Source organism: Mauremys mutica, chromosome 4 (genome assembly GCF_020497125.1).
Source record: "Mauremys mutica isolate MM-2020 ecotype Southern chromosome 4, ASM2049712v1, whole genome shotgun sequence".
Taxonomy (NCBI): domain Eukaryota; kingdom Metazoa; phylum Chordata; order Testudines; family Geoemydidae; genus Mauremys; species Mauremys mutica.
The window spans coordinates 85,561,393-85,586,673 of NC_059075.1; the positions used below are offsets into that span (position 1 = coordinate 85,561,393).

At 43.4% G+C, this 25,281-nt stretch overlaps 1 protein-coding gene across 6 annotated transcripts in view; it reads left to right on the forward strand.

The window, feature by feature from the left end:
- The window catches only part of NELL1 (neural EGFL like 1), a 436,046-nt gene that overhangs the window by 46,646 nt on the left and 364,119 nt on the right, over positions 1-25,281 (forward strand). For all 6 annotated transcript variants that reach the window (XM_045015869.1, XM_045015870.1, XM_045015871.1 and 3 more), the window contains exon 4: positions 14,877-15,047. In XM_045015869.1, the coding sequence (XP_044871804.1) occupies positions 14,877-15,047 (171 nt within the window). The remainder of the gene's footprint in view (positions 1-14,876; positions 15,048-25,281) is intronic.

The window sequence follows — 25,281 nt, forward strand, 5'->3', positions numbered from 1 at the left end:
GTGGATCCTTTTGAATAAAGATGCGATGATGTCATTTTTTCTCTCTGCCATGTACCATCACCTTATTGGTCTAGTATGACCTGGCGAGAGCTTGTGTCACCTCGACAGACAATGGGCAGTTGCTCCAACGGTGGAGGAAATGGATGTTCATACATCTGTGATAGGAACCTAGAATATATTGAAGTTAGTCTTTCTACCACATACTCTGAAAACAAGCAGTTATTTTGCACTGTACTCTGAAGGAGCTGCCTTTTTGTGCCAGTCAGACTTTAGGGTTATCATTTTCTTTTATGATCGCACAAGAAAAGAAAATTGTATTGAGATAAATATTTGCCTAGTTGCAGGTACACAGACACATTTGAGTGTCATAAAGGCTAAGTGTCATGCAGTTTGATATACCCCTCCTGGCATATAGAAGAACTATAGGACAATAAGACATATACACCTTTAATGAACAAGTGGTGGCTTTTTCATTAAACTTTTCAGACTAGGGGTATGTCTACACTACAAGACTATTTCGATTCATCTTAATTCGAATTTCTGGAATCGACCTAATGTAGTCGAAGTTGTGTATCCACAATAAATACAGCAATTCGACTGTGTGAGTCCACAGTAATGGGCGAAGCGTCGACTTTTGAAGCGGTGCACTGTGGGAAGCTATCCCACAGTTCCCGCACTACCCGCCGCCCATCGGAATGCTGGGATTTCCCACCAATGCATGATGGGGGGAGGGGGGGAAACTGTGTCGAGGGTGGTTTTGGGTAACTGTCATCATTCAACCATCACTCCCGCCGGCGGGAAATCAGTTCGCGCACTTTTCCTGTTATAAGTGACAGCGCGGACGCCACAGCACTCCACTGCGACCATGGAGCCCGCTGCGATCATCGCTGCACTTATGGCCGTTGTCAACTCCTCGCACCTTATCGAACACCTCTTCCACAGTGAGATGTTGAGACCTCGGTCGAGAAGGCAACGGCAGCGTGGTGAGGACATGAAGTCTCAGAGTGGCACAGACCTCTCAGAAAGCAGGGTACGCCGCACTGTGGAGATCATGGTGGCAATGGGTCATGTTCATGCTATGGGACGTCGATTCTGGGCCCGGGAACAAGCACGGACTGGTGGGACCGCATAGTGCTGCAGGTCTAGGATGAATCACAGTGGCTGCGAAACTTCAGGATGCGTAAGGGCACTTTCCTTGAACTGTGTGACTTGCTGGCCCCTGCTCTGACGCGCAAGGACACCCGGATGCGAGCAGCCCTGACTGTGCAGAAGCGAGTGGCCATAGCCCTCTGGAAACTTGCAATGCCAGACAGCTACCGCTCAGTAGCAAACCACTTTGGTGTGGGCAAATCTACCGTGGGGCTTGCTGTGATGCAAGTAGCCAACACAATCGTTGATCTCCTGCTCTCGAAGGTGGTGACCCTGGGAAACGTACAGGTTGTCATAGATGGCTTCGCCGCAATGGGATTCCCAAACTGCGGTGGGGCTATAGATGGGACTCACATTCCTATCCTGGGACCGGCCCACCAGGCCAGCCAGTATATAAACCGCAAGGGCTACTTTTCCATGGTGCTGCAAGCACTCGTGGACCATAGGGGACGGTTTACCAACATCAACGTCGGGTGGCCGGGCAAGGTTCATGACGCGCGTGTGTTCAAGAACTCTGGTCTGTTTAGACGCCTGCAGGAAGGTAGTTTCTTCCCAGACCACAAAATAAATGTTGGGGATGTGCAGATGCCTACAGTGATCCTCGGGGACCCAGCCTACCCGCTAATGCCCTGGCTCATGAAGCCATATACAGGCGCCTTGGACACTGACAAGGAACTCTTCAGCTACCGGCTGAGCAAGTGCAGAATGGTGGTGGAGTGTGCTTTCGGACGTCTGAAGGGGAGATGGAGGAGCTTACTGACTCGCTCAGATCTCAGCGAAAACAATATCCCCATTGTCATTGCAGCTTGCTGTGTGCTCCACAATCTGTGTGAGAGCAAGGGGGAGACGTTTATGGCGGGATGGGAGCTTGAGGCACATCGTCTGGCTGCTGATTACGCTCAGCCAGACACCCGTGCGATTAGAAGAGCACAGCGGGAAGCCGTGTGCATCAGGGAGGCTTTGAAAGCCAGGTTCCTCAGCGAGCAGGGTAACCTGTGACTATTAACTTTGTGTATAGAGAAGCGGAACCTGCCCCTGTTTCTTTACCCAGTTTCTGTTGACTCTCCTCTACAGTTTCATATCCCGTTCACCCCGTTTGCCCCCTTCCAACACACGTGTACAAATAAAGTTAATAGAGCATTGTTCAGCAACAACCTTCTCTGGACTACTGACTTCGCTTGAAAGGGTTGACACAGGGACGGTGACTGTGGTGGGTTGGGTGTGCAGTGATGTAGAGACCGCTTCTAGACTATAGGACTGATAGGCTCCTGCTCCTACAGCGGTCTCTGTGGTGAGGACTGGTACAGGTGCGTGTGCAGGAATGGGTGAGTGGTGCAGGCTTTGCGACGGAGTTTGGGTGCAGGCTCTGGGCTGGGGGTTGGGGGCATAGGAAGGTGTGAGTGGTGTGTGATAATGGGGAGGAGGTGTAGGGGGTTGCGGGCTGGGGACTGATGGTTTGATGCATTGTAGAGGCTCAGGGCTACGATAGAAGGGCAGGGTGAGGGCAACCTGCCTTCCCACTTGTGGATGGCATGCTCAATGACCCTGGGGCAGCAGACAGCATTTCTGCGGGTAGCCTCTCTACTGTGAGACAGGGACGCGGCGCGGCGGGGGTGTGTGAGACGACATGCCGGGGGAGGGGTGGCAGGTGGGGGCTGGTACCTGCTCCAGGCAGGGAATTGACGGGGCTGGGGGAGACCCGCGTGGGACAGGGCACGATCCAGGCATGGCCGGTGGAGAGACCCACCTGCAAATATACCTGGCGCAGGGCACTTTCCGCCTATGAGCAGAACATGAAAATCATCCCACAGACTGACCAGGGTGACTAGAGGCTGCACTCTGTGAGTGACCAGCTGTTGATCTTGCCCCCATATCTGTACCACTATTAACAGTGAAAGTCCTATGCAATTCCCAAACCATTCTCCCCCCTTCACGGAAAGTATTCTGCAAAGAAACCTGATGGGAAAAGAAATTACCAAAAAATAAAAACTTTTTATAATGAACAGCACATTAAGGGAAGGACTTCTCAAAAGTAAGGTACTGAGAGCGTTTTGTAAGTTTAGCACTCTGCTGTGGTGCATTAACATTTTTCACGGCCCCTGGTGCCCCTTCCTCTTGTCATTTTGGGTGATGGTGGGATTGGACTTTGCGGCGGGGGGCGGCGGTCGCAGATGCAGTGAAGGGGAGCTCCGTCCTCCTTCCTGCGGTGCTGCAGAACATCGACAAGGCGCCTGGATCAGGTAGGGATACAGTTGCACCTGTGTGACGGGAAAAAGTGAGTGAATTCCATAGAGAGAAATTTTTGGTCAAAAAAGAAACAAAGTCTACTCAGTGTGTGTGAACAAGAGCAAGCACAGCAGTTTCTCACACTCTCATGCACAACAATCCCATACAGCACCTCTCTCATGAGCACTCACTCGGGGAAAGTTCGATTTCTCTGGGTTCGCTTTCATTGCCTGTGGTATTGCACTGCAGACCAGAGAAGCGGGGCAGGAAAGAAGAATCCATGGAGCGGCCAGGCATGGTAAGCCAATTTTTTTTTTGCAGCTTTAAGTTGCATCTACAGCACTGTCCTCCTGCTGCAGGCAAACATGAAAGCAGAATCGGTGCCCCTGTTGCAGCCCCTCGCGGCCGTTCCCTGTTAGAGATCCCTGTATTCTCCCACTCTGCAGCCTCCTACACGTGGCTGTACAGTGACGCTTCTTGTTATGCAAAGGAACAGTTAAGCACAACCATTACTAATGGTACACAAATTACTCTAATTACATGCAGGAGTCTGCACGCGACATCACACTGAGGAGAGTGTCACGGAGAGAGAGCGCGCGCATGCTGGAGGAAAGCCAACACAACCCTGGGGCCTATGCTGCCATGCTCGTGAAGGCGCTGGTCCCCGAGTTCCAGCTGACAGCGTTGCGTGGAAAAGTGTGCTTCCTCGGGGCACCCAATAAGCAAGCCCTGTCCAGGAACCTCATGCAGAGGCTTGGCGATTACCTCCTGGAGAGCTTCCTGGAGATGTCCGAGGAAGATGACAGTTCCATCCACCTGTACATAGACCTTGTGTTCGCCTAGTTGTTTTCCCAGTTTATTTAAAAAATAAATGTTAACATGTTTGAAGCAGTTACCGATTGATCCTTCTCCTGATTCAGGGTCCGTGGTAACGGGTGGGGAGTGTTGGTAGGGGATCTCATTGACGGTGACGAAGAGATCCTGGGTGTTGGGGAAATCTGTGTTGTAAGCGCTGTCGACTGCCTCGTCCTCTTAAACTTTCCCGTACGCGAACATCTCCGAGGAACAGTCCGTCGACAGTATCCCATCCTCTCAGTCCACGGTCACTGGTGGGGCAGTGGTGGCAGACCCATCGAGAATGGCATGCAGTGCCTCGTAGAAGCGGCATGTCTGGGGCTGGGCTCCGGAGCGTCCGTTTGCCGCTCTGAGTTTCTGGTAGCCTTCTCTCAGCTCCTTGACTTTCACGTGGCACTGCGTTGTATCCCGGCTGTATCCTCTGTCTCTCATGGCTTTGGAGACCTTCTCGAAGGTCTTTGCATTCCGTTTGCTGGAGCGCAGCTCCGAAAGCACAGACTAATCGCCCCACACAGCAATCAGATCCGAGACTTCCCATGCTGGGGACCTCTTTGTAGTGTGAGATTGCCTGGACTCCTCTGGTGGAGAACTCTGCATCATTGCCGGTGCTGCTGAGCTCGCCCCGATGAGCAACCAGGACATGGGATTCAAACTGTCCAGACAGGAAAAGGAATTCAAATTTTCCAGGGGCATTGACTGTGTGGCTGGTCAGAGCATCCAAGCTCGGACTGGCGTCCAGAGCGTCAGCAGAGTGTTGCACTCTGGGATAGCTCCCGGAGCTACTAAGATCGATTCGCATCCACACCTAGCCTAATTCGACATAGCCATGTCGAATTTAGCGCTACTCCCCTTGTCGAGGTGGAGTACCGAAGTCGAACTAAAGAGCCCTCTATGTCGAATTAAATGGCTTCCTGGTGTGGACGGGTGCACGCTTAATTCGATTTAACGCTGCTAAATTCGATTTAAAGTGCTAGTGTGGACCAGCCCTAGGTTAATATAAAGTAAACTCCAATAGAAAAAAAGGGCTGATTAAGTTATTTAATTGACTGTTCCTTTTATTTTAGGGATAGAGGATACAAATGTACAAATGAGCAGCATTTCATTCTCTCAGATTCAGGTATTTGGATTTGGAACATGGTAAAACTCAACCCAAGGAAGTCACATTTTTGTGCCCTCAGATTTCTAAAATGAGAGTGTTGGGATGCAGTAGAGTTACGATCTTAAATCTGCCTCACTTTTTCATTTTCCTGAGAATGATGGGGACTTTCAGAGTTCTATATAAGAGGTTAAACAAGTAATCCACACAGAGATCCTTTGAACACTGACCAAGCATTATGTTTACAAAGCTCACTAGTGGATACTATTGGTAGTCAGGATTATAGCTTTAATCCAAACTACATTAGTGTCCAGTGTTAGATGGCAGCACCGTAGAAAGCAGAATTGAAGTCATTTGTTGTTTCTGGAAAGGCTGTTTAGAAGAATCCATACCCTTTAGACCATCTTCAGTCAGCTGTTTTTCAGAACTCTAGAGCTTTCCTTCTGTCATTTTACTGAATTCATCCTGAGATCAGTAGCTTTTTTGAATAAAACTTGCGATCATCTGGCAATTAGAGGTTAGAGTCTGTGCATCAGTAAAGATGGTGATTACATGAAGCTGATTCTCCTAAGTAGCTGATGGATGAACACAATCCTGCTTATAATCTTCCCCCCATCCATTTCAGGTGTTTATACATTTTTGTCACAGGTTTTCTTTCTTTCGTATCATCTATTCCATTTCCTTTGGTCACTGCATCCATAGCAGCTGTTTCCAGGTTACAGTATACTGCTGAGCATCTTATTCCCATGATCTTGAACTGAAATGAGTTGTGTCAAGTGCCTGGTTAAAGCTTAAGCGTGATTATGACGAGAAAAGGATAATGATCAAGCAATAAACTTCAATAAGGCAGGCATTATCCCCTCTTAACAAGCCCCTTGTGTGAGGTACATAAGAGTTCCACATGCTAACAGAGGGATTGTAAAACACATTGAGTTGATTGTAGGATAATAATGCCCATCTCCAAAGGACTTGTAATTATTTTAAAATGTCCAACATTTTATGTGCCTAAAACCCATTCTGCACTTAGCAACATAATTTGGTTTTTTGCTCTCTGCCACTAGAACTCGAATAGGCAACTGATGATACATCTGTAAAACATAATAATGTTCAGATGCTCTAATTATAAAAATGGGGGCAGCAGTAATTTCCATGCTAACAAATAATAGTAACTTCAGCCAGGCTCTCCTAACTGTTCACTCTGCTATTCCTCAAGCAATGTGTTTCCTTAATATACATATATCTGAGCATTCTATCTGTCAAATCACATCCTGTATCTGATCATCTTAAAAATATGTAGATCATCGTTCCTTAAAAATACAAGCCACCATTACTCATTGTTGACAAATTTTCTATCCAGAACACTCTCTCAAGTCTCTTGTTCCAGAATAAGGTTATCAAAAAGGTGATAAAAGGCTGACTAGAGCAGTAAGCTGGAATAGACAAAAGAAGACCCTTTTCATTTCAGCATCACACTGACATGTCCGAGAGGCAGGGCTGGTTATGGTGATGGGCAATCTCCGTAGGGGATGTCAGTATTTCTAGACTTGCTTATTGACCACTAGTTTTGTTCAGGAGAAATGAGTGCTGAGGCCTATCTTGTTTTTCTGTGTGCTGCATTTCCTCCAGGAAACGTAGATGCTGTCAAGAATCAAGACCTGCAACAGAATCATTCTCTGGGCAACCTAATGAGCACAGCTGGTCTGTAGTAGGCTGCCTGATTGACTGGAAGGGTCTGCAGGCCAGCAGCAGTTCAGCAGCTGCTCAAAGCATTCACCCATGACCATGAAAGCTCCTGTAACCTGCTTGTTCCCAGCCCTGCTCCTGCCTTACCTCACTCCAGGTAGCCTGGTTCTCACCCTGGGCTCTGATTCCTGACTCCTGTTCTGATGCTTGGCTCTGATACCTGGCTTCTGACTCCAGCCAGCAGCTCTGGATCCTTCATAAAAGTGAGTGGGCCATGAGGCCTGCCCCTTCTCTGGCTCCGTTCCTGTGCTCCCCAAAGGCACCACCCCCTGTCCAGGCCAGAAGCTGGAGCCTGGCCGGGGTAACAGCCTCCCAGGCTGCTATGGGGAGCCCTGGACCCTCCACCTGCCCTCATGGGCATCCCCTGGGGAGTGGGGACATGGGCCAGGAGCTTCTCTTGGGCTCCCCACCCAGGGCAGATGGAGAGTCCAGGCCTCCCAATAGTGGCTGTTACCTTGGACGGGCTCCAGCTTTTGTACCTTTCACAGAAACATGGACCTGGAAGAGCAGTAGTTCACCATGTTAATAATCTGATGGCTCTTATTCAGAAGCTAAACAAAGAAAATGCAGCAAAAGCCTCTAAAATGGTCAAAATTTGTCCCTGATGCAATTCCATTGATTTCTGTGGAGTTACAATAAGGATCAGTTTCCGCTATTATGTTTAGAATCCGAGGTAAGATGTAAATGAAGGAGATTTTTGACTTCCCTTACTCTTTACTGAAGGGCAGGGGCAGAAATATGGGGGGTGCTGTTTACCCAGGCTTATCTTTTCTCATTTATTTGTCTACAACTCGCAGAACATACACTGGGTGTAACACAGAGCATATTTATTTCAGGAGCAAGTAGCCTCTCTTTGTCATTGCAGTTGAGAGAGGCTTTCATCCATCTTCTAAAGAAAGAGGAAGAAAAGGCAGTAATTTGATACTGAGGGAACTATTTCCAAGAGAATTAGTACTTTAGAATAAAGCCAGTAATATTCTTTGAGTTTGTTCACTTTTTGCCTTGTATGCGCTTGCTTAGTCAACTTGTGAATGCGGGCAACGTTTGCAAGTGTGTATGTAGCCAGATTCTCTGGTGGTGCGAACTGATGCAGCTTCCCTGAAGTCAATGGAGCAGTCTACACCAGCCCATGTTTTTAAACATCTGCATAGATTGGGCCTGATTTTCCACTCACCCCGTTTAACTCCATTGAGTACAGTGGAGTTGTTTCTGATTTACACTGGTGTAAGCAGGGGCGGCACCAGGCCCCAGCATGCCAAGCGTGTGCTTGGGGCGGCATGCCACGGGGGGTGCTCTGCCGGTTGCCCGGAAGGCGGCAGGCAGGGCTCTGGTGGACCTCCCGCAGGCGTGCCTGCGGAGGGTACGCTGGTCCTGTGGCTTCGGTGGAGCCGCGGGACCAGTGGACCCTCCGCAGGCACGCCTGCGGGAGGTCCCCCGGAGCGGCAGGACCGGCGACCGGCAGAGCGCCCCCCGCGGCATGCCGCCGTGCTTGGGGCGGCGAAATATCTAGAGCCGCCCCTGTGTGCAAGTGAGATAAGAACTAGGCTCAGGATTTGTCTAGTGGTATACTCCAGAGAAGGCAAAACCACCAGGGGCTGCATGCCATCCATGGGCACTCTAACCATATAACATATCTACACTATAAAGAAATGGCTGCACTTGCTGGTACAGTGAATCTCTGAGACTGAGTCTTAATTGGGCAATTTTGGATGTTGTTACTCAGTGGCTTGACACCAAAATAGGAGGATCATCCCCAAGGCCAGCGGCAACACCTGTTTTCATTCCCTGAAGTAACCATTACTACTAAAGCCTGCCAAGTGAGAAACCACTTTGTCTTGGAACACATTGTGCCAGTCGACTCAGACAGTTACAATACATAATCGAATTTAATCTGATGGATTTTTCCAGAGCTGGGACATTGTCCTTTATTAACAAACAAAACATTGTGTGGTAGGTGATTAGCTCTGTGGCTATGAGGGATTATGAAGAATCATTGCAGAAAGTGATGCATTTCCTATTATAGTTGCTTGTTTTGCACTCAGTCCTTTAAGCTTCTGGGATAAACCTCGTACAATTATATATTTATTTTTCTGCCACCTTATTATTTCTGTAGGTGGGCCACACCCCACTTCTGAAACCTTAGCCTCTTCCATGCTGCTTATGTGAAGCGGAGAGAAATCCATTTAAATGACTTCTTTTGTGCTTTGACAGCAGATGGCAATTATGAAACATTTAACTTCCCAAGTGCAACTTCATTGACAGTGCTTGTCCTCGTGCTGTTCTAGCTTGCAAACTGCCAGCAGTGCCTTTATATTGACAGTGCTCTTATTGAGTACCAAAAAATAAAATAATCTCTCCAAAATCTTCTTTATATTGCAGTTTTTAGGTTAACCTTTTAAGGCTTTCCTTATCAAAGCTCTGCTCTTGCATTTAGAAAACCTAGATTCTTCTGCCTTTGTTTTGCCTCTTACAAAAACAACAGAAGGTTAGATCCTCCACAATAACATCCTCAGTTAATTTTTTAATGTTATACGTTTGTAGGTGTGTGTGTCTCTGCCATGTTTTCCTTTTATTTTTTTTAATTTTGCTTTTTTCTGCCTCTGACTATCTTGTACCTTGCACTCGGATCCGTGATTCAGACAACACTATAATGCTTAATTGCTGCTTGGAAAATTTAGGGGAAAACTTCCCTTTGTGTCTGTCCTTCCCTTTGCCTTGCCAGACACACATTTTAAAAAGAAATCCTAGTCAGCATTTTATAGTATAGGCAAATCCCAGTTCCCCAAGTCCTTTCGATTTCCCTGTTCCGTGCTTTAAGTAGCTCTGCGTACCTTTTTGGTGGGAAAAAACACTTAATTGACACACTATGTAAGACTGGTTCAATGTACATTTACCTCCACTGTAAGGCCTATTAGTTAGGGCATGTCTACACAGCTCATGGTAGTGAGCCTCCTAGCCCAGGTCAACAGAGTTGGGCTTGCAAGGCTCACGCTAGTGCTCTAAAAATAGCGATGTAGATAGCACTTTGAAGTTGCGGCTCAGGCTGGAGCTTGGGCTCTGAAACCTTGGGACACAGATGGGCTTATGGTGCCACAGTTGTGCAAAGAGTCCTCCATGTAATGAAAATCAGGCCCAGAGTATTTTTTGTGGTTGTCAATAGTGTACAAGCCTTTTGTGATGGACAAAGCAGATCAGTGACAGGAAAGCATAAGGAGAATGAACATGTGCACTTTTTGAAAGCAGATGTTATTTTATTACCCCTGCTTTATTCTGAGCTGGCAATCAAGAACCAAGTGCCACTTTATGGGTTTTTGAGGTGGTAATATCTGAACATCATAAATTGCTCCTAACGATGTTAATTGTCATCACTGTTCACTAGTATGAGGCGATGTCATTGTGGAAACAGATGACGCGTGGCCTAGTTGGGAAGCTAGGATTGGGACCCTAAATATTACTGCTAGTTCTTATAGTGACACCCTGTGGGACCTTGCGCAGATGGTTTAACCTTTCCGTGCCTTATGTTCCCATCTGTGAAATGGGGATGATGATATCTGCCTCAAAGGTGTATCTTGTGGCTTAATTTATTAATATTTGTAAGTTCTCTAAGATTCTCAGATGGAAGGTCCCTGTTCTAAGTGCAAAGTATGACTGGTCCAAATCTTGATTGTTTGCTTTTGTACTCCTTTAGTGGCACTTATTATTTTATTTATTTGTGTTATAGCACCTAGGAGCCCCAGTCATGGACCAGGACCCCATTGTGCTAGGCACTTTACAAACACTGAACAAAAAAGCTGTCCCTGTCCCAAAGAGCTTACAATCAAAGTTTAAGACAAGAGAAAACAGAGGGATGCAAAGAGACAATATTGTATAAGGAAACAATGAGACAATATTGTTTAAATAGACAAGTCAGACACCGGGTGTGGGAAACACACAAGGCGAGTGAACAGTGGGTGGTGGCAAACGGCATGTTAGTTCCACAATTTTTGTTTATTTGGGGAGCATGGTTACTTAGGAGGTGATCAGTTAAATGAAAAGAGAAGGGAAATGGTGAGTGGGGCAGGGTAAGGGGGAGCAGAGAGTAAAGAAGGGCATTGTGGAGTGAAGTTGAAGTGAAGAGCCTGGTGAGGGAGATGGAGGGTTGGAGCAAACAGCCAATCATCACAGGCAGAGAAAATCAGAGAATATTCTATAGTCTTGACTGGAATGTCCAAAGGCCCCTGCTTTGGCTCCTTCCGCTACTACTGGCTGGACTCTCAGGCTGGCTGCTCTTGGCAGTTTTTCCGCAAGGCTACATGCTGAGGGCAGTGCGGGAGGCCTCCCCTGCACAGTTCTGTGTCCAGAAGTATTTTAGGGTAAAGGGGTATCCCTGGTTGGGCCCCATTTTCACCATTCCCCATAGTGCAACAGTCTCTGCTTTGGCTGCTTTTGCTCCAACCAGCTGGTGTCTCTGGATGGCACTTCATAGAGGGAGCACTCCCTGGAACCTCCCAGAGTGGCCAAAATGCATTGAAATCTTGGGGTGTGCACTAACAAAAGTCCCCTACGGGACTGCTCTAACTGACATAGATTAGAGAAGTTCTGAGGCTTCTCTAAATTGTATCTGGAGTCAAATCAGTCCCTGGCTGCCTCCAGGGTCATAAGGTGAGACCAGGACGTAGCAGCATGGAGCTCAGGTGCACCTTAGGATCTGGTTATGTAAGAAATGTAAATGAGAGAATGGTGTATATAGTGTTGGTGAAGAAAAGACAATAAGGAACAAGAAAAGGCAACTGCAAGGAACAGCTTTCTCTGTTTTGGGCTTGCCTAGATTTGGTTGTGGTGACCTTGAACCAATGTTCATAGAGGGGCCTTATAATAAAAGGGCCTACTTCTTTAGGATTAGTTCTCCTCTAAGCCCATGATTCCAGTCCCATACTTTTTCTGAGGCAGTTTCTATTGGAAATATCTCAGATGTTACAGTGATGAAAACCACATAAGAACCTAGATAGAATGAAGATAAGCTCATTTTAATGCACTGGGCATGGCTATTTAGTTACATCTTCCTGTTTTCTATCTGTACTGATTTATTTCCTTTCCCTGGGCTGTTGGATTTAACATTTGTTAGTAATGACTCTCCCCTTGTTGCCTGTATCTCCCACTACTCCAGTCTCACCAGGTCACGCTGCAGTGTAACTCTGTCTCTCCTGTGTATTTGCTGCCCCACCAATTTTGGTGTCCTCTGTAAATTTGATCATGGCTGAGTTCACATCACAGGAACAGCTGACAAAGAAAGACATGAAATGGTCACATGAGGTGCGGAGAGAGGCTTGTATTTTTGTTTTTGGGTTTAGAGTAATTGGTTAAAAAAGTCTCTGAAAAGCCTAAAATAATCCGAGACTAAGCTGGAATTAACTGGAAGCATCACTGCTCAAGAGTGCTGGTCTCCACAGTTGGAGAATCATTGCCTTGAACAACTGGATAATCTGCATTGTTAATTCCCTCTGTCTGTTTGAAAGAAAATCAATAACTATGTGAAATGTGTCATGTGAAACAGTAGAATGTATCAGAATAATGGTTGAGTGTTTCTCTTCCGTCCTATTTTACTTGCAGGGCTCCTCTGTCCATCGATTTGAAGTTTAATTTCATTGTTGTCCATTAAGGAGATGAGAGGTTTGCAGTCTCTCAGATGGCTGGAATCCAGCATTTTAGATAGATATTTCTTCTTAGTTTCCCAATTAATTGGTTTGGTACGTGGAAGGAAATCTGAACTGAGACCCCCCTTAAATGAAATAAGTCACAGTTCTTCTTTTTATTCCCTGTCTGTCTCTTCATTACAAACTGTTTTAGATTTTACATATTTCTACTGTTGAGTATTTTAGGCCAAAAAGTTAGATTTTTTTTTTGTAAAGATGGGGAAGAAAATATTACAAAACAAGCAAAACTGCATTAATTGTATTTGTCACTTGAGGAGTGCAAAGAGTTTTCTGTTTGGATGTAATCATTCCCCGGAAGCATTTGTATCCCAAATGATGCCCCATTGGGCTGCTACATGAGAACCAGAGAGTGAAATTGACTACAAACCAGAGTGAACCTGCCAGTGCTGTGCAACATGTGAAAAATAGGCAAATGGCATGAATGGCTAAGAATAAATGAGCTGTTTAAAATGTTTTCAGTTTTAATAATCTCTGCAGTTTTCAACTAATCAGGCATCTTTCTCCTTTTTATCCCTCAGAAAAGTTTCTCTAATCCTATACATTTCAGTGGCTTAAATGCTTCCCTATTTTCTCTCTCCAGTTCTTCCTATTTCTAGCTTTCAAGAGTTGGGCAGGTGTATTACCTTTCCTCCATACCACTAGTTTGTGTTTCAGTCTTTAGTCTTCTTTCGGTATGGATCCTTGCCTTTCTTCTGTTCATCCTCTGTGATCTCATCTTCCTTCCAAATGCAGTATCATGGAAATATTCTTCTGGCAGTGGAGAGCAAGGCCCATCAAGACTGATTTTCTTCCCTCTTTTGGAGAGGCTTGCTAGAGAGTGAAACAAAGCACTCCTTCCTCCCCACACCAGTGGTGGAAGCATGCAGTGTCCGGTGCAGCAATCCCAGCTTCCTTGGATGTACCACCAGCAAACAGCTACTGTCTCTTCCTCCTCTCTCATTCCCATTCTTGTCTCTTCCCAATCATTCTGTTTTCTCTCCTCTTTCCTCTTCTTCCCTACTGTTTAGCTTATGCCCAGTCCCCTCCCCAAGCTCCAGAGTATACCTACAGCATTGGAGGGCTATGCATTTATGCTTCCTTCAAGGCCACGAGAATTGTGCAGTCCTCATTAGTTCCACTCTGCTCTTGTTAGTTTCTGCCCACATCCTTCCCTGGCAATTTTATGACAGACCTAGGATTAAACAGGCAACAAGGCCAGTCTCCCCTCTTGTCCCTAGAGGCTGTCCCTGGTAGACCAGCTTGGGGAAGTTGCTCTCATGCTGAGTGTGACTCCGTTGCCACACTGCTAGTCTGGTACCTTTTACAAGGAGTAAACTCGCTTTAAAAATTAACTCTCTCTAGTTCCTCCTGCAAGTGTGAAGCAACTATTGATGGAAGTTTGAGCCAAATAAAAATGTTTTGTTAGCAAGAAAGTGCTATTGTGTGACTGTTCTGTTATGACAAATGTCCCAGGGTTCTGCTTGACTGTGCCAGGTTTTGAGAGAGCTACTCTAGCTTTAATTTCTTTGTAAAGCTGAAACATTACAGGCTTTAAAATTAAAGTCAATAAATTGAATAAGCACAAATTTTGGAGGAGAGATTTAAAAATAAGCATTTTAAAATGAGATTGGTGGCAAGTAGATACTATTTAGATAATGCTTTCCCAGCCAGAAGGCCTACTACTCTGCTAATTAGCTGGTGCATTCTTCCTGTAGTACCTATTCTTTGGCATTAGTAATGTGAATAGAGCCCATCATTTCTAGGTTGCCCATTCAAATCCAGCCAGGAGATGAAGCACATTGGTAGAGCAGTGGAGGGATGCTTGTACTGTTGATAAAAAAGGGAACTTTGATCTTTAGGGCCATCTAATGGTGTTTTTAACACGTGCAATCTTCATATAAGTGATATTTAATATTTTATGCCCTGTCTCACTTTTTTATTAAAAATAATAAACTACAAGATCTAACACCCATACTATGTAACCTGTTTTACTTTTGTAACCTAATGTGGTGATTAGTTCATTTTCAAATGCATGAACTGTTTTTAAGCCTTAGAGCAGAAGGAGGGAAATGGTGGTGATAGCAGGGATAACACAGTCTAAAACATGGAACTGATTCTTCATTTTTCAAATACAGCTACTTTGAACTGGAGAGCAGCGGCCTGAGGGACGAGATTAGATATCATTACAGATTTAATGGAAAGGCAAGAACAGAGGTGTTCCCGTACCGGATGGCAGACGGACAGTGGCACAAGATTGCACTGTCACTTAGCGCATCCCACCTTCTGCTTCATGTTGATTGCAACAGGTAAGAAATTGTGTTCTGTACATTTTTTTTTTTTTAGAGAAATACAAGCCATCTCTTTCCTCCCTCCTCCTCCTCTCCCCTGGGAACAAAACTGCAATTGGAGAAAAGAAAAAAGCTGTTCTGTATTCTAAAGTGACCAAACGCAATAGAGTAAGAAAGAAAACAAAGCATAAAAATGAAACGGTACATTGTGATTATGAACACATGTAGGAAAGGTCGATTGCTGATTGGGGAGTCTTAAATATACCTCAGTGTACTGTAGGTACTGGCTGATGTTATTTTCAGCTGTGATTACATTTAAGTGTGATACATGGTTGTGCAGTCTGTTCTATCTGTGGAGTGCTTCCCTCAGCATGCCTGGAAACTTGAAGAATATATGAAGATGTTGTTTGAGCTTCTAATTTCATTTCACTTAATCAAGTGTCCTCTTTTAAAAACAAAACAAAAAAGCCTAAATGCCTTTTCTAAAGGGAAACTTGTAAAAGGGCCTGCTCTCCTTAAAAATTCAGTATTGGTACCATTTATTTTCTGGCTGCCAGTTCGCTACCTCCCTTTAAAAAGCTGTAAGGGTTTCATGTTGCCATCATTAGTGTGCAACTCCACCCAACAAAAACACAAGCAGGAACAAAAAGCTACCCACCGAGAAACTGCTTGCGTTTGGGACTTGATTTTATGATATACTGAGCACTCATCTCTCGTTGAGGTTAATGGCAGTCAAGGACACTCAACACAACACAGGATTGGGCATTTGAAGACAGTTCTGTGTGTGGAAAAGATAATAGATTCAGTCCTGCTTGCACTGAAATGAACACCAAAACACCCCTTGACTTCAACAGAAGCTGGATCAACCCCTCCTGCCCCCATATGAGATTTTATTGTTGTGGTGCTTACATGATCTAGGGAGCATAGGAGATTGATCTAGGGGTGCTGGGGATGCTGGCTTTCCATTATACACAGGGTTTACAGTTTGGTTCAATGGCTGTTAGCATCCTCATTATATAAATTGTTCCAGTGTCCCTGCAAGGGAGAAGTTATTGCCCTCTACATTCTGCATTTCATTTTAGAAAGGGAACTAGGATGTGATTATGGCCCTACTCCTTCAACAGTAGGATGCAGATCTGCTCCAGCACAGAGAGGAGAGCAGGCCATTATGTGAAGTAGTGCAGCCTACACCCCCTGCGCTTGGGAAGGGATTCTTCTGGAGCATCCCCTGGTGTGGTGCAGCTCAGCTCTGCTCCCAGCATGCAGCCATAACTAACTACCTCTATTTGGTTCTATACTTTTGCAATAACTTCCAAGGCAATGGGAATATCTTTAAAGCCTGGCTTGAGGGTAGAATGTAGTAGAGGTTTAAATGGGGAGGAAAAAAAGAGAGACGATTTTAAGTTCCTGGCTCAACTGTAGCATCTCAATTCAGTTAATTAGAGTTTTCTCCAAGTGTTGGCATGAACAGTTTGCTTTATATCTTAACCTCCTACACCTTTGCATTCAAAGAGGGAATCAACTTTTTTTTTTTATTGTACCGATATGTTCTGCTGAGACTTGAGTAAATTTCATAAGAAGGTGAAAGTGATCTGTTATGCGTAAAAACAGAGAATGCCAGCAAAGGATACTGTTGAGAACTGCCAAAAAATCTGAGCCCTCCTAATCTTCAGTGGGAGAAAAACTACAACTGAAAGTACACACGGAATCCTGTATTAGGTAGGGTAGATTTTTATATATAAATGTCAACATTTTAGGATGGCTTAGTGTCATAGGCTTTGAGCTAATTCCTGAATGCCTAATAAGAAGCAGTGCCTCTATGGACTTAATCGAACGAACAAATTAAATCACAGGAGAAGAGAATGCTATTTTAGTCAATAGATGAATACTTTCTGCTTCTTTAGGATGTGCTGCTCTCCCTGCTGCAATCTTTCAGTTCAGCCTAAATAAATACTGGGGATGTGTATCTAATTAAATAACTACTAGCCAAGAGAACCAAAAATACCACTCTGACTAGTGTAGGGCCTGATTTTCACTGGGGCCTCAGCGCCGCCCTCACTTACACATGTGCAGTTTTATGCATGTGCACACCTCCATATATCCTTTTGGGGTACTAATATCATTGCATACACTGGAAAGCATTGAACATCTGTGAGGGGGCAGATGGTGGAATTGGAATGTGCAAAAATGTCACTTCCAAATGTTAGAAACTATCACGTGCACGAGTCAGAGCATTAAAAGAGGATGTGAAAAGGGCTGTGCGCGTGTGTCGTGAGTGTATGTGCAGTCAGGATCAGAAAATCAGCTCTCTAATTAGTGACAAGGTTTGGCTTGATACCAGAGGGTAGTTCCTGCCTATAAAAGGTAGAGAAAGGGCCAGGAGGTAAAGGAGCCTGAGAGCCTTTAAATCTTGAACAAATCCTCCAATCCATTTTTTATACCTCCCCCAGCCCTTTCATCCGCATCCTGCTGACTCAGACGATCAGATTGACACCTGGTGCTTGATTAATCATTGACCTTAGTCTTTCAAATTCAGTGTAAAATTGTCCTTTTTGTATCTGGATATATGAAAGGAAGATACTTGACAATTAGTGAAAGCCTTTGCTACCTTTTACTTTGCACTAATGAGATAAATGTAGTGAGGTGAATATATCAAAGGCTGTAAGTTTTCCCCAATCTGTGTCATTTTAACATCTGCTCTTCCTGTGTCTTGATTGCTCTTTTCAGTGCTCTTGGAAGACTCTTGGAGTAAGAACCATTACAGAGTCTGATATTGGAGTTCTCAGGTGCTCACACAGGTAGAAAGATTTGGACCTGGGTTTTGAAATCTGATGAAGTCAATCGGAACTGTTCCATTAACTTCAGTGGCCTTTTCTTTGGGCCTTTGAATAGCACTGGGAGGGAACAAATGTTTACACATAGCCAGTGATGTGTTACAAATATTAAGGGTTAATGGGAGATAAATATACCTGCTGACGTGCCTTTAACACACAACTAAAGTTGGTAAGGTACTTTGAAGATGAGCAACCTATGGTTTTGATGTATATTCTTGGTTATTTCCTGTATTTTTTTTTTAAGAGAAATGGAAACCAAGCAGACTAAGAAGTGGGATCCATCTGAAAAAAATATGTTGTCTGCTCCTTTTATGTTTCTCCTGCTGGAGTAGAGCATTGGAATAAAAAGTGCATGAGCAATGAGAACTTTTAAATTGGAAACACAAACAAACAAAAAAACAAACAAACAAGAAAACCAAACCAACAAAAATATAGTGAATAGTAAGGTGGGAAATTTGTTTAAAAGAGTGATTCTATTGCCTTACCTGCTGTACCAAGCTTTTTACTGGAGGAACAGGGGGGTGCTTTACAGAGCTGGATGATTCCCCTTCCTCATTTAAATATGTGGTCCATGACCCAGTTCTGTTGCATTGCTTTCTTTATTCCTTGTTCTTGTCCTTTAAGATTCTGCCCAGTGGAGTGGCAGGAGCGATCAGAAAGGAGATTAATCAGGTAGAGTGTTGTGTACAGTGTGCTGTAGGCATACCCAGTATCTGGCCTAAAGTATTTATTGGAAATTATTTTTTCTCCTTTGCCCACTGAAAGCCCCTTGAGTGTGTCATGAAGGATCTAAACCTTTTAGAGTAAACAATATCCCCAGATAACATGTCAGTTGCTGTCATGTCTATAAAATTATAGTTATTGTAGTCAAGGTACAATAGGATATTCAAGATGCATTCAGTGTGACTCCATTGCCTAGAGAAGGATTCTTTTTAACCCACTGTACATAAGCAACGCTAGGTAATTATTGAGTAAAGGAAGGCTGGTCTTATGGTTAAGGCAGAAGACTCTCAGACTGTACATCTTAGTTCTGGCTGTGGTTCTGCCAGAGACTTCTTGTGTGATCATGGGCAAGTCTACTGACTTCAGTGTTTCTTAGTTTGCCTGTCTGTAAAATAGTGATATAATAGTACTTCCGGGTTTCATGGATGGGATGGGGAAGGCATTAGTATCTGTGAAGTACTCAGAGACTGTGTTATGGTGATCAGCACCATAAGGAAGCCATGAAATAAATAAATTAAATGTGTAGCTGTAGCCTTACCCAGCTGACATTGACAGCTCCGTTTGCTCTCTTGCAAGGAGGTAGCTGCATAAGGTCATCAAGGGGAACTCCATGAACATGCTCGTGGAGCTCCATTAGCTTACAAGGGGCACTGGGATGGAGCAGAGATACCTTTGACATCTCTCTGTGTGTTGGAGCACAGCAGAGCACAGCAGAATCCCAAGGCAGCTGTTTTTAGAGCATGATCTTATTGCAATTGAAGTTGGTTAGAATTTTGCCATCAATTTCAATTGGAGGAACAGCCTTGAAGTTTTTTTTTTTTTTAAACTTCCTAAATAATGATTTGGCTCAGTGACTGCTGAGTTGTAGAGGTCCACAGAGTTCCAGAACTTGGTAGCAGCAGGGTCTAACTTCTGTTCAATAGAGACCATAGCAATGTATTTTTAGACTTTGAGACTTGCAGTGCTTTTTCATGAAACTGAAAATGTTGATAGACAGGTTCATGACTTCAGTAGGACAGGAATAATATTGTGTTATGCTTTACTATGACATCTTGTATTCATCTTCTTTGTATGCTACCGGTGTGCCGGAGAGAGGATGCATAATGGTAAAGGAAATAAGTTTAAATCAAGACTGACAAGGCTCAAATGAGTTATTCAGTCATTTCCTTAAGTGTGGTAGGAGATATATTATGCCATTCTCAAATATTATGAATTCACTTTTTACATTATTCCAATATATATTTAGATGTTAGTTATTGCACAGCAATAAACCCACACAGTAGAGGTGGTTTCTTAGAGCATGGCTATGGTGAAATTGTATTTGTGGGGATTTTTCAGAGGGAATCTTTTGTCATTGCTTGTTTCCACTTTTTTTTGTTTTGTTTTGTGTGGAGGACTAATGGCATTGTGGAGACAGGAAAGAGATTGGGGGACTGTGAGAATCACAAATGCGTACAGTTTTTCCTTTTCAGATTGTAAAAATAATTATTGTACGCCATTCAGGCAGGTAAATTTAATTCCCAAAAATAAAGGGACTGTCCTCTGTGGAGTGGTTAGCCAGCCCATGGAATTCAGTGGCATAGGTGGTCATGTAGGTGGTCATGATCAGTAATATTTATAAAAGGATTGGGCCAGAGCCAAAACAACAGTTCTGAATACCTCCTTAAATGTCTGTGGAAAGCCTAAATCTAGATCTGAGTCCCTATTTAACAAATATTTCCCAGTCTTTCTGAATGATCTGAAACCCCCAAAGGTTGGGGATGTGGCAGGGTTGATTCTCTTTTGATGCTGATGTAAATCAGGAGTAACACTACTGGAGTCTAGATAACCACCCCCAGATTTTTAAAAGTGACTAGTGATTTTGAGTGCCTCCCTTTTTCAGTGCCTGATCTGAGATAATTTAAAAGGGGCCTAATTTTCAGAAGGTTAATATTCCACTGTTTGGATATTAGTCTACTTTAAGAAATGAAGGCATCCTTAGTAATGTTTAGAAAGCTTGTCCAGCATGTATCTAGCTATTCAACTGGCTCGCATCACTGCGGTATCTGAGCACCTAACAAACATGGATGTATTTAGCCTCACAACACTCTTCTGAGGTATAGAAGTGTTGTTATCCCTATTTTACAGTTAGGGAATTGAGGCACATCGAGATCAAATAAAAAGTCTTTGGCAGGATAGACTGTTGAACTCAGGTATTGGAATTACAGCTGGTAAAACTGGCGTAGTTGAGATCATTATGAAGACTGGGGAAGTCCAGATCCAAATTCTATAATTTGAGCTCACCCTTAATTTGTGAATATGCCAGTTGAGGAAATAAGGGTAATCTAATTTCATGCTTCAGGGAATAAACTGATTGCCGCAGGATTCAGGAAAGTTTCCCCCCGCCCCTTTTCTCCATGAGCACATTGCTCAATTGGATAGTTGCATTAAGCTATTGTTTTTGATGATGCATCAAGTATTGGCCACTTCTGTAGGCAAGATCCTGGACTTTATGGACCATGCTCTGGTTTTGTATTCCCAATCAAATGTTCTTTTGTACTGGTTGGGGAGGAAAGAGAAGTGGTTTGATTCTGAGCATGAAAGCAAAAGAAAATGATGTTTCTATTTTTACGAATGGCTTTCATATCTGAGACGAGTTATGAAGGGAGGAATCAGAGGAAAAATGTGGTGTTATTAATTAATTTGTTTTGCAATGTTTACAGTGTGCCTTCAGCATATAAACAATAAAATAATTTAAAAACACGTATAACGAATCAAGTTAACACAATGTAGAAAAATGCCACTTTGCCAAGCCAAGTCACTCAACCTAAAGGCTGAATGAATAGATGTGTCTTGCAACATCCCTGGGGTGAAATCGTGGCTCCCATGAAGTCAATGGAAAAACTCCCATAGACAAGTTTCACCTCTGAAGTCTGTCAGATCCAGAGAGAAATAAGTTCCTGAACTGAGGGCCCTTCCTTGAAAGTGTTCTGCTCCCAATCTGTATATTATCTATCTTTCTTAACACCCACATATCCCGGTTACTGTGAGATCCCGGGTGATCTGAATTCCAAGGTTATTGCATCAATAAATTGTTGTTCTGAACCACTGCGGACAGGACAAAAAGTAATTGGTTTAAATTGCAGCAAGGGAGATTTAGTTTAGACATTAGAAAAAACTTCCTAACTATAAGGGTAGGTAAGCTATGGAACAAATTACTGAGGGAGGCTGTCGAATTTCCATCACTGGACGTTGTTAATAACAGATTAGACAAACGCCTGTCAGGTGTGGTTTAGATATAACTTAGTCCTGCCTCAGTGCGAGGGACTGGACTAGATGACCTATCAAGGTCTTTTCCAGTCTTGCATTTCTATGATTTTATGAAATAAAAGATGCTATGTAAGTTATTCATGTGTTTTACAGACTAAAACCAATACTTTAAATTTAGAAACAATGTAACATTTATTGCATACGCTTGTAATCATGGCCAATTAGTCATTATGGAAAGTGCACAGGGAGTGCATCATTGCAGGAAATTAAAAAGGTGGATGAAAATATCATGGGAAAACTGAAATGAGGATTATATCACCTCACCACAAGTGAGTTCATAAAGCTAGCTAAGAATGTAAGCAATGCCTATGGAAAAAGAGGAAGGAAATGGTTAATGGAAGAGACCAGGTTTGTCTCTGGAGAGACTGCCATGTCATTGTACAGTATCTTAAAAAAAAAAAAAATGAATGAGAAGAATGTTTGATAGGAACATGAGAGCAAATATATAATGCTTCAAAGCCAATCCTGTGGCTCCTTATCTTGTACCTACCTTCCCTTTGTGAGAAATTGACTCTGGAATATCGATGAGATTATTTTGATTATGGGTAAATTATTATGACATTATTCTCTTGATAAGATGCTCCTGTGACAAGATATTCTGTAAGGCGATTAACTACTCGGCAGATGATTCTGGAAAGCAAAACTGAGATATTTAGCAGGGAATCTGACAGTGACTGGCCCATGGTTTTCTTTTATTTTACATTTATTTTCCATAACCGCATAGCTCAGTTTTGGAGTCTGGTTATTCTCTCACTTTCACCAGTTCTTGTTCTTTTCCTCCTCCTCTCCCATTGTTTTTACTCATATTGTTTTTACCCATTGACTTTCTGGTTTACATAAGGAGCAAGTAGGAGGAGAATCAGGCCCAGTATTTTCTGACTCATGCTTGTTGTGAGCAAACACTTAAGGCTTCGAAGATATGCCTTCAGGTACACAGAACGCAGCTGTAGTGAGGCAAACATCTCCACATTGTGGGGGGATTTACTGCTTTGCAAATGTTGCATACATATCTTGTGGAAGGTGTTTCAGCTTTGCTAAGGTTCACTTTTCGGTGCTTTGTTGCAAAACAGAAATAATGTCCTTAGATTTTCTGTGTCATGGTGGTAAAATATACATATAACATTTTGACATTTTTGTTCTAAACTAGTGGTATTTTTGGTGCACCAGCAGTGCCATGTCCTAGTCACATGGGATCAGTGAGCATGAATCATCACTATCGAGTCATAGGATGGGATTATGTCTTTTTTTGTTTTGTTTCATAGACACTTGTATAGTTTTTATTTATTGCCCATCCTGATCCCATTCTGCTTAAAGATTTCTCTTTATGCTTGATTTTTTTGGATTTTCTTCTTTCTTCCCCCTTTGGAGGACCCATCATATTAATTTCCTCCTTCACTTTCCAGGATTTCCTTTTCTAGTCATTCATTCTTAGATTTTATGATGATTGGTATCTGAGACGTAATTCTAGAGATTCAACTTCTAGGCAGTTACTGAGATAGTTTCTGGGAAAGGATTACTCTGGGGGTATTGGTATGGTAATAACTGGGAAAGAGCCCAATATTGATAGTTCTCCTGCTAGTAATATGTAGCAGAGGCATTTAGGTGGTATTGTGTTTGGCACCTGATCCAAAGCCCATTGATGTTAGGGGAAGTTTTAGGCATTGACTTCCAGTGGGCTATGGCTCAGGTCTTTAATATACAAGCTGTTCTTTTTCCTTTGGAGATATGAGTTCTAGACCAGTTTTAGGTTACAAATAAAACAGGGTTTGGTGGTTGTCTCCTACTCCCTGGTGGATATTTGCATGCATCATAAAAAACACTGCTACTTGTTACTACATTCAGACTGTTAGCAGTGTCTGCTTATGAGAGGTGAAAGACTGCAGTAGCAGAAGTGTTGCTGGTAAAGACTGAGCTGTGTTTCCGGAACTAGGGGAGAGACGCTTCAGCCATATGGCTAACATTTTCAAATGTAGATGGTTAAAGTTAGTCATCTAAATTCATACTGACTTAAATTGGAGTTCAGCTCTTCTGAAAATCAGGGAATTTAGGCATATTTTGTCCTGAGTACTTTCCCACAATACTTTCCCACGGTATATCTGATTCTAGTCATTACACTGGGACTCTTTACTTTTGTGACTGCTCTACTTGTTAGTATGAAAATGGGGAAGCGGTGTGGCCTAATAGACTCAGAAGACCAGGGTCCTATTCACTCTATTCTGGCACTGACAGCCAAGGTCACCTTGGACAAGTCACTTAATCTCTCTGTGACTCAGTTTCCCCATCTGTAGAATGGGGATAATGATTTGACCTCCTTTGTAAAGCCCTTTGAGATGAATTGATGAAATGTCCTATATAAGAGGTAGGTGCTACTATTAGTATGAATGTTTACCCTCCATATTGTAGTCACCATATGTTTTAACAGGTCTTCTCCTCTTCTGTGCATCAGTAATAACCCAGTGGCTTTTGTAGGACTGTTTTACACAATCTCCTGTTGATTCTTGCTGCACTAATGCTCCCCTCACTTAAAAATCCTACACTAATTATGCTGCCCCTAAATTAGCAAGCACAGTCAACTTTTCTTATGGATATTATGTCAGTGGTCATTTGTAGTTTAATAGTGAAAAAAGCAAGGATAAAAGAGTCATCCATAGCTTTGTTAGAGGTTGCGATGGAGTGTGTACATCATGTAGGCCATGGGGCCCCATGTAGGCAAGGGGTTAACATGGGTCTGAAAGGCCAGTTTACATACCTGGCCCATCTGCCAGAGAGATAAAGCCAGCTGTAAATGATAATGAAGCCAAGCTGGGGAAGGGATGGGTGGTGATTATAAAGCTAGGAAGTGGTGAGGCGCTTTTTTTTTTAAAGAAGAAAGGGGTTGCAGGGGGAGAATGTGCAGTCAATCTCTGGGGAATGGAAGAGGTCCAGGGAAGCAGCAAGGAGTCTGAGGGAGTAGACCTTGGCTGGGTAGGTATGGGTCTCAGGCAGTGGTTTCCCCAGGAATTGAAATTGGGGGGGGTGTTCGAATTTACAGGGGGGGTGTCAGGACCAATGAGATACATAAAAAAGATATGAATAAAGTAAACGTTTTGTTAGGATTATGCAAATTTAACATAAGAATAATGCAAGTTACACCAAAACACATAACAGGTCTAGATTTCTAAAAAAATATACATTTAAAAAAAGTATTTAATTTAAATTGACTTTTGAAAAGTAAGCCATCATGGGGTAAAAGGAAAGTCCTCTCATGGATCAGTAACTGGTTAAAAGATGAGAAACAAAGGGTAGGAATAAATTATCAGTTTTCAGAATGGAGAGAGATAAATAGTGGTATCCCTGAGGGGTCGGTACTGGGACCACTGCTATTCAACATATTCATAAATGATCTG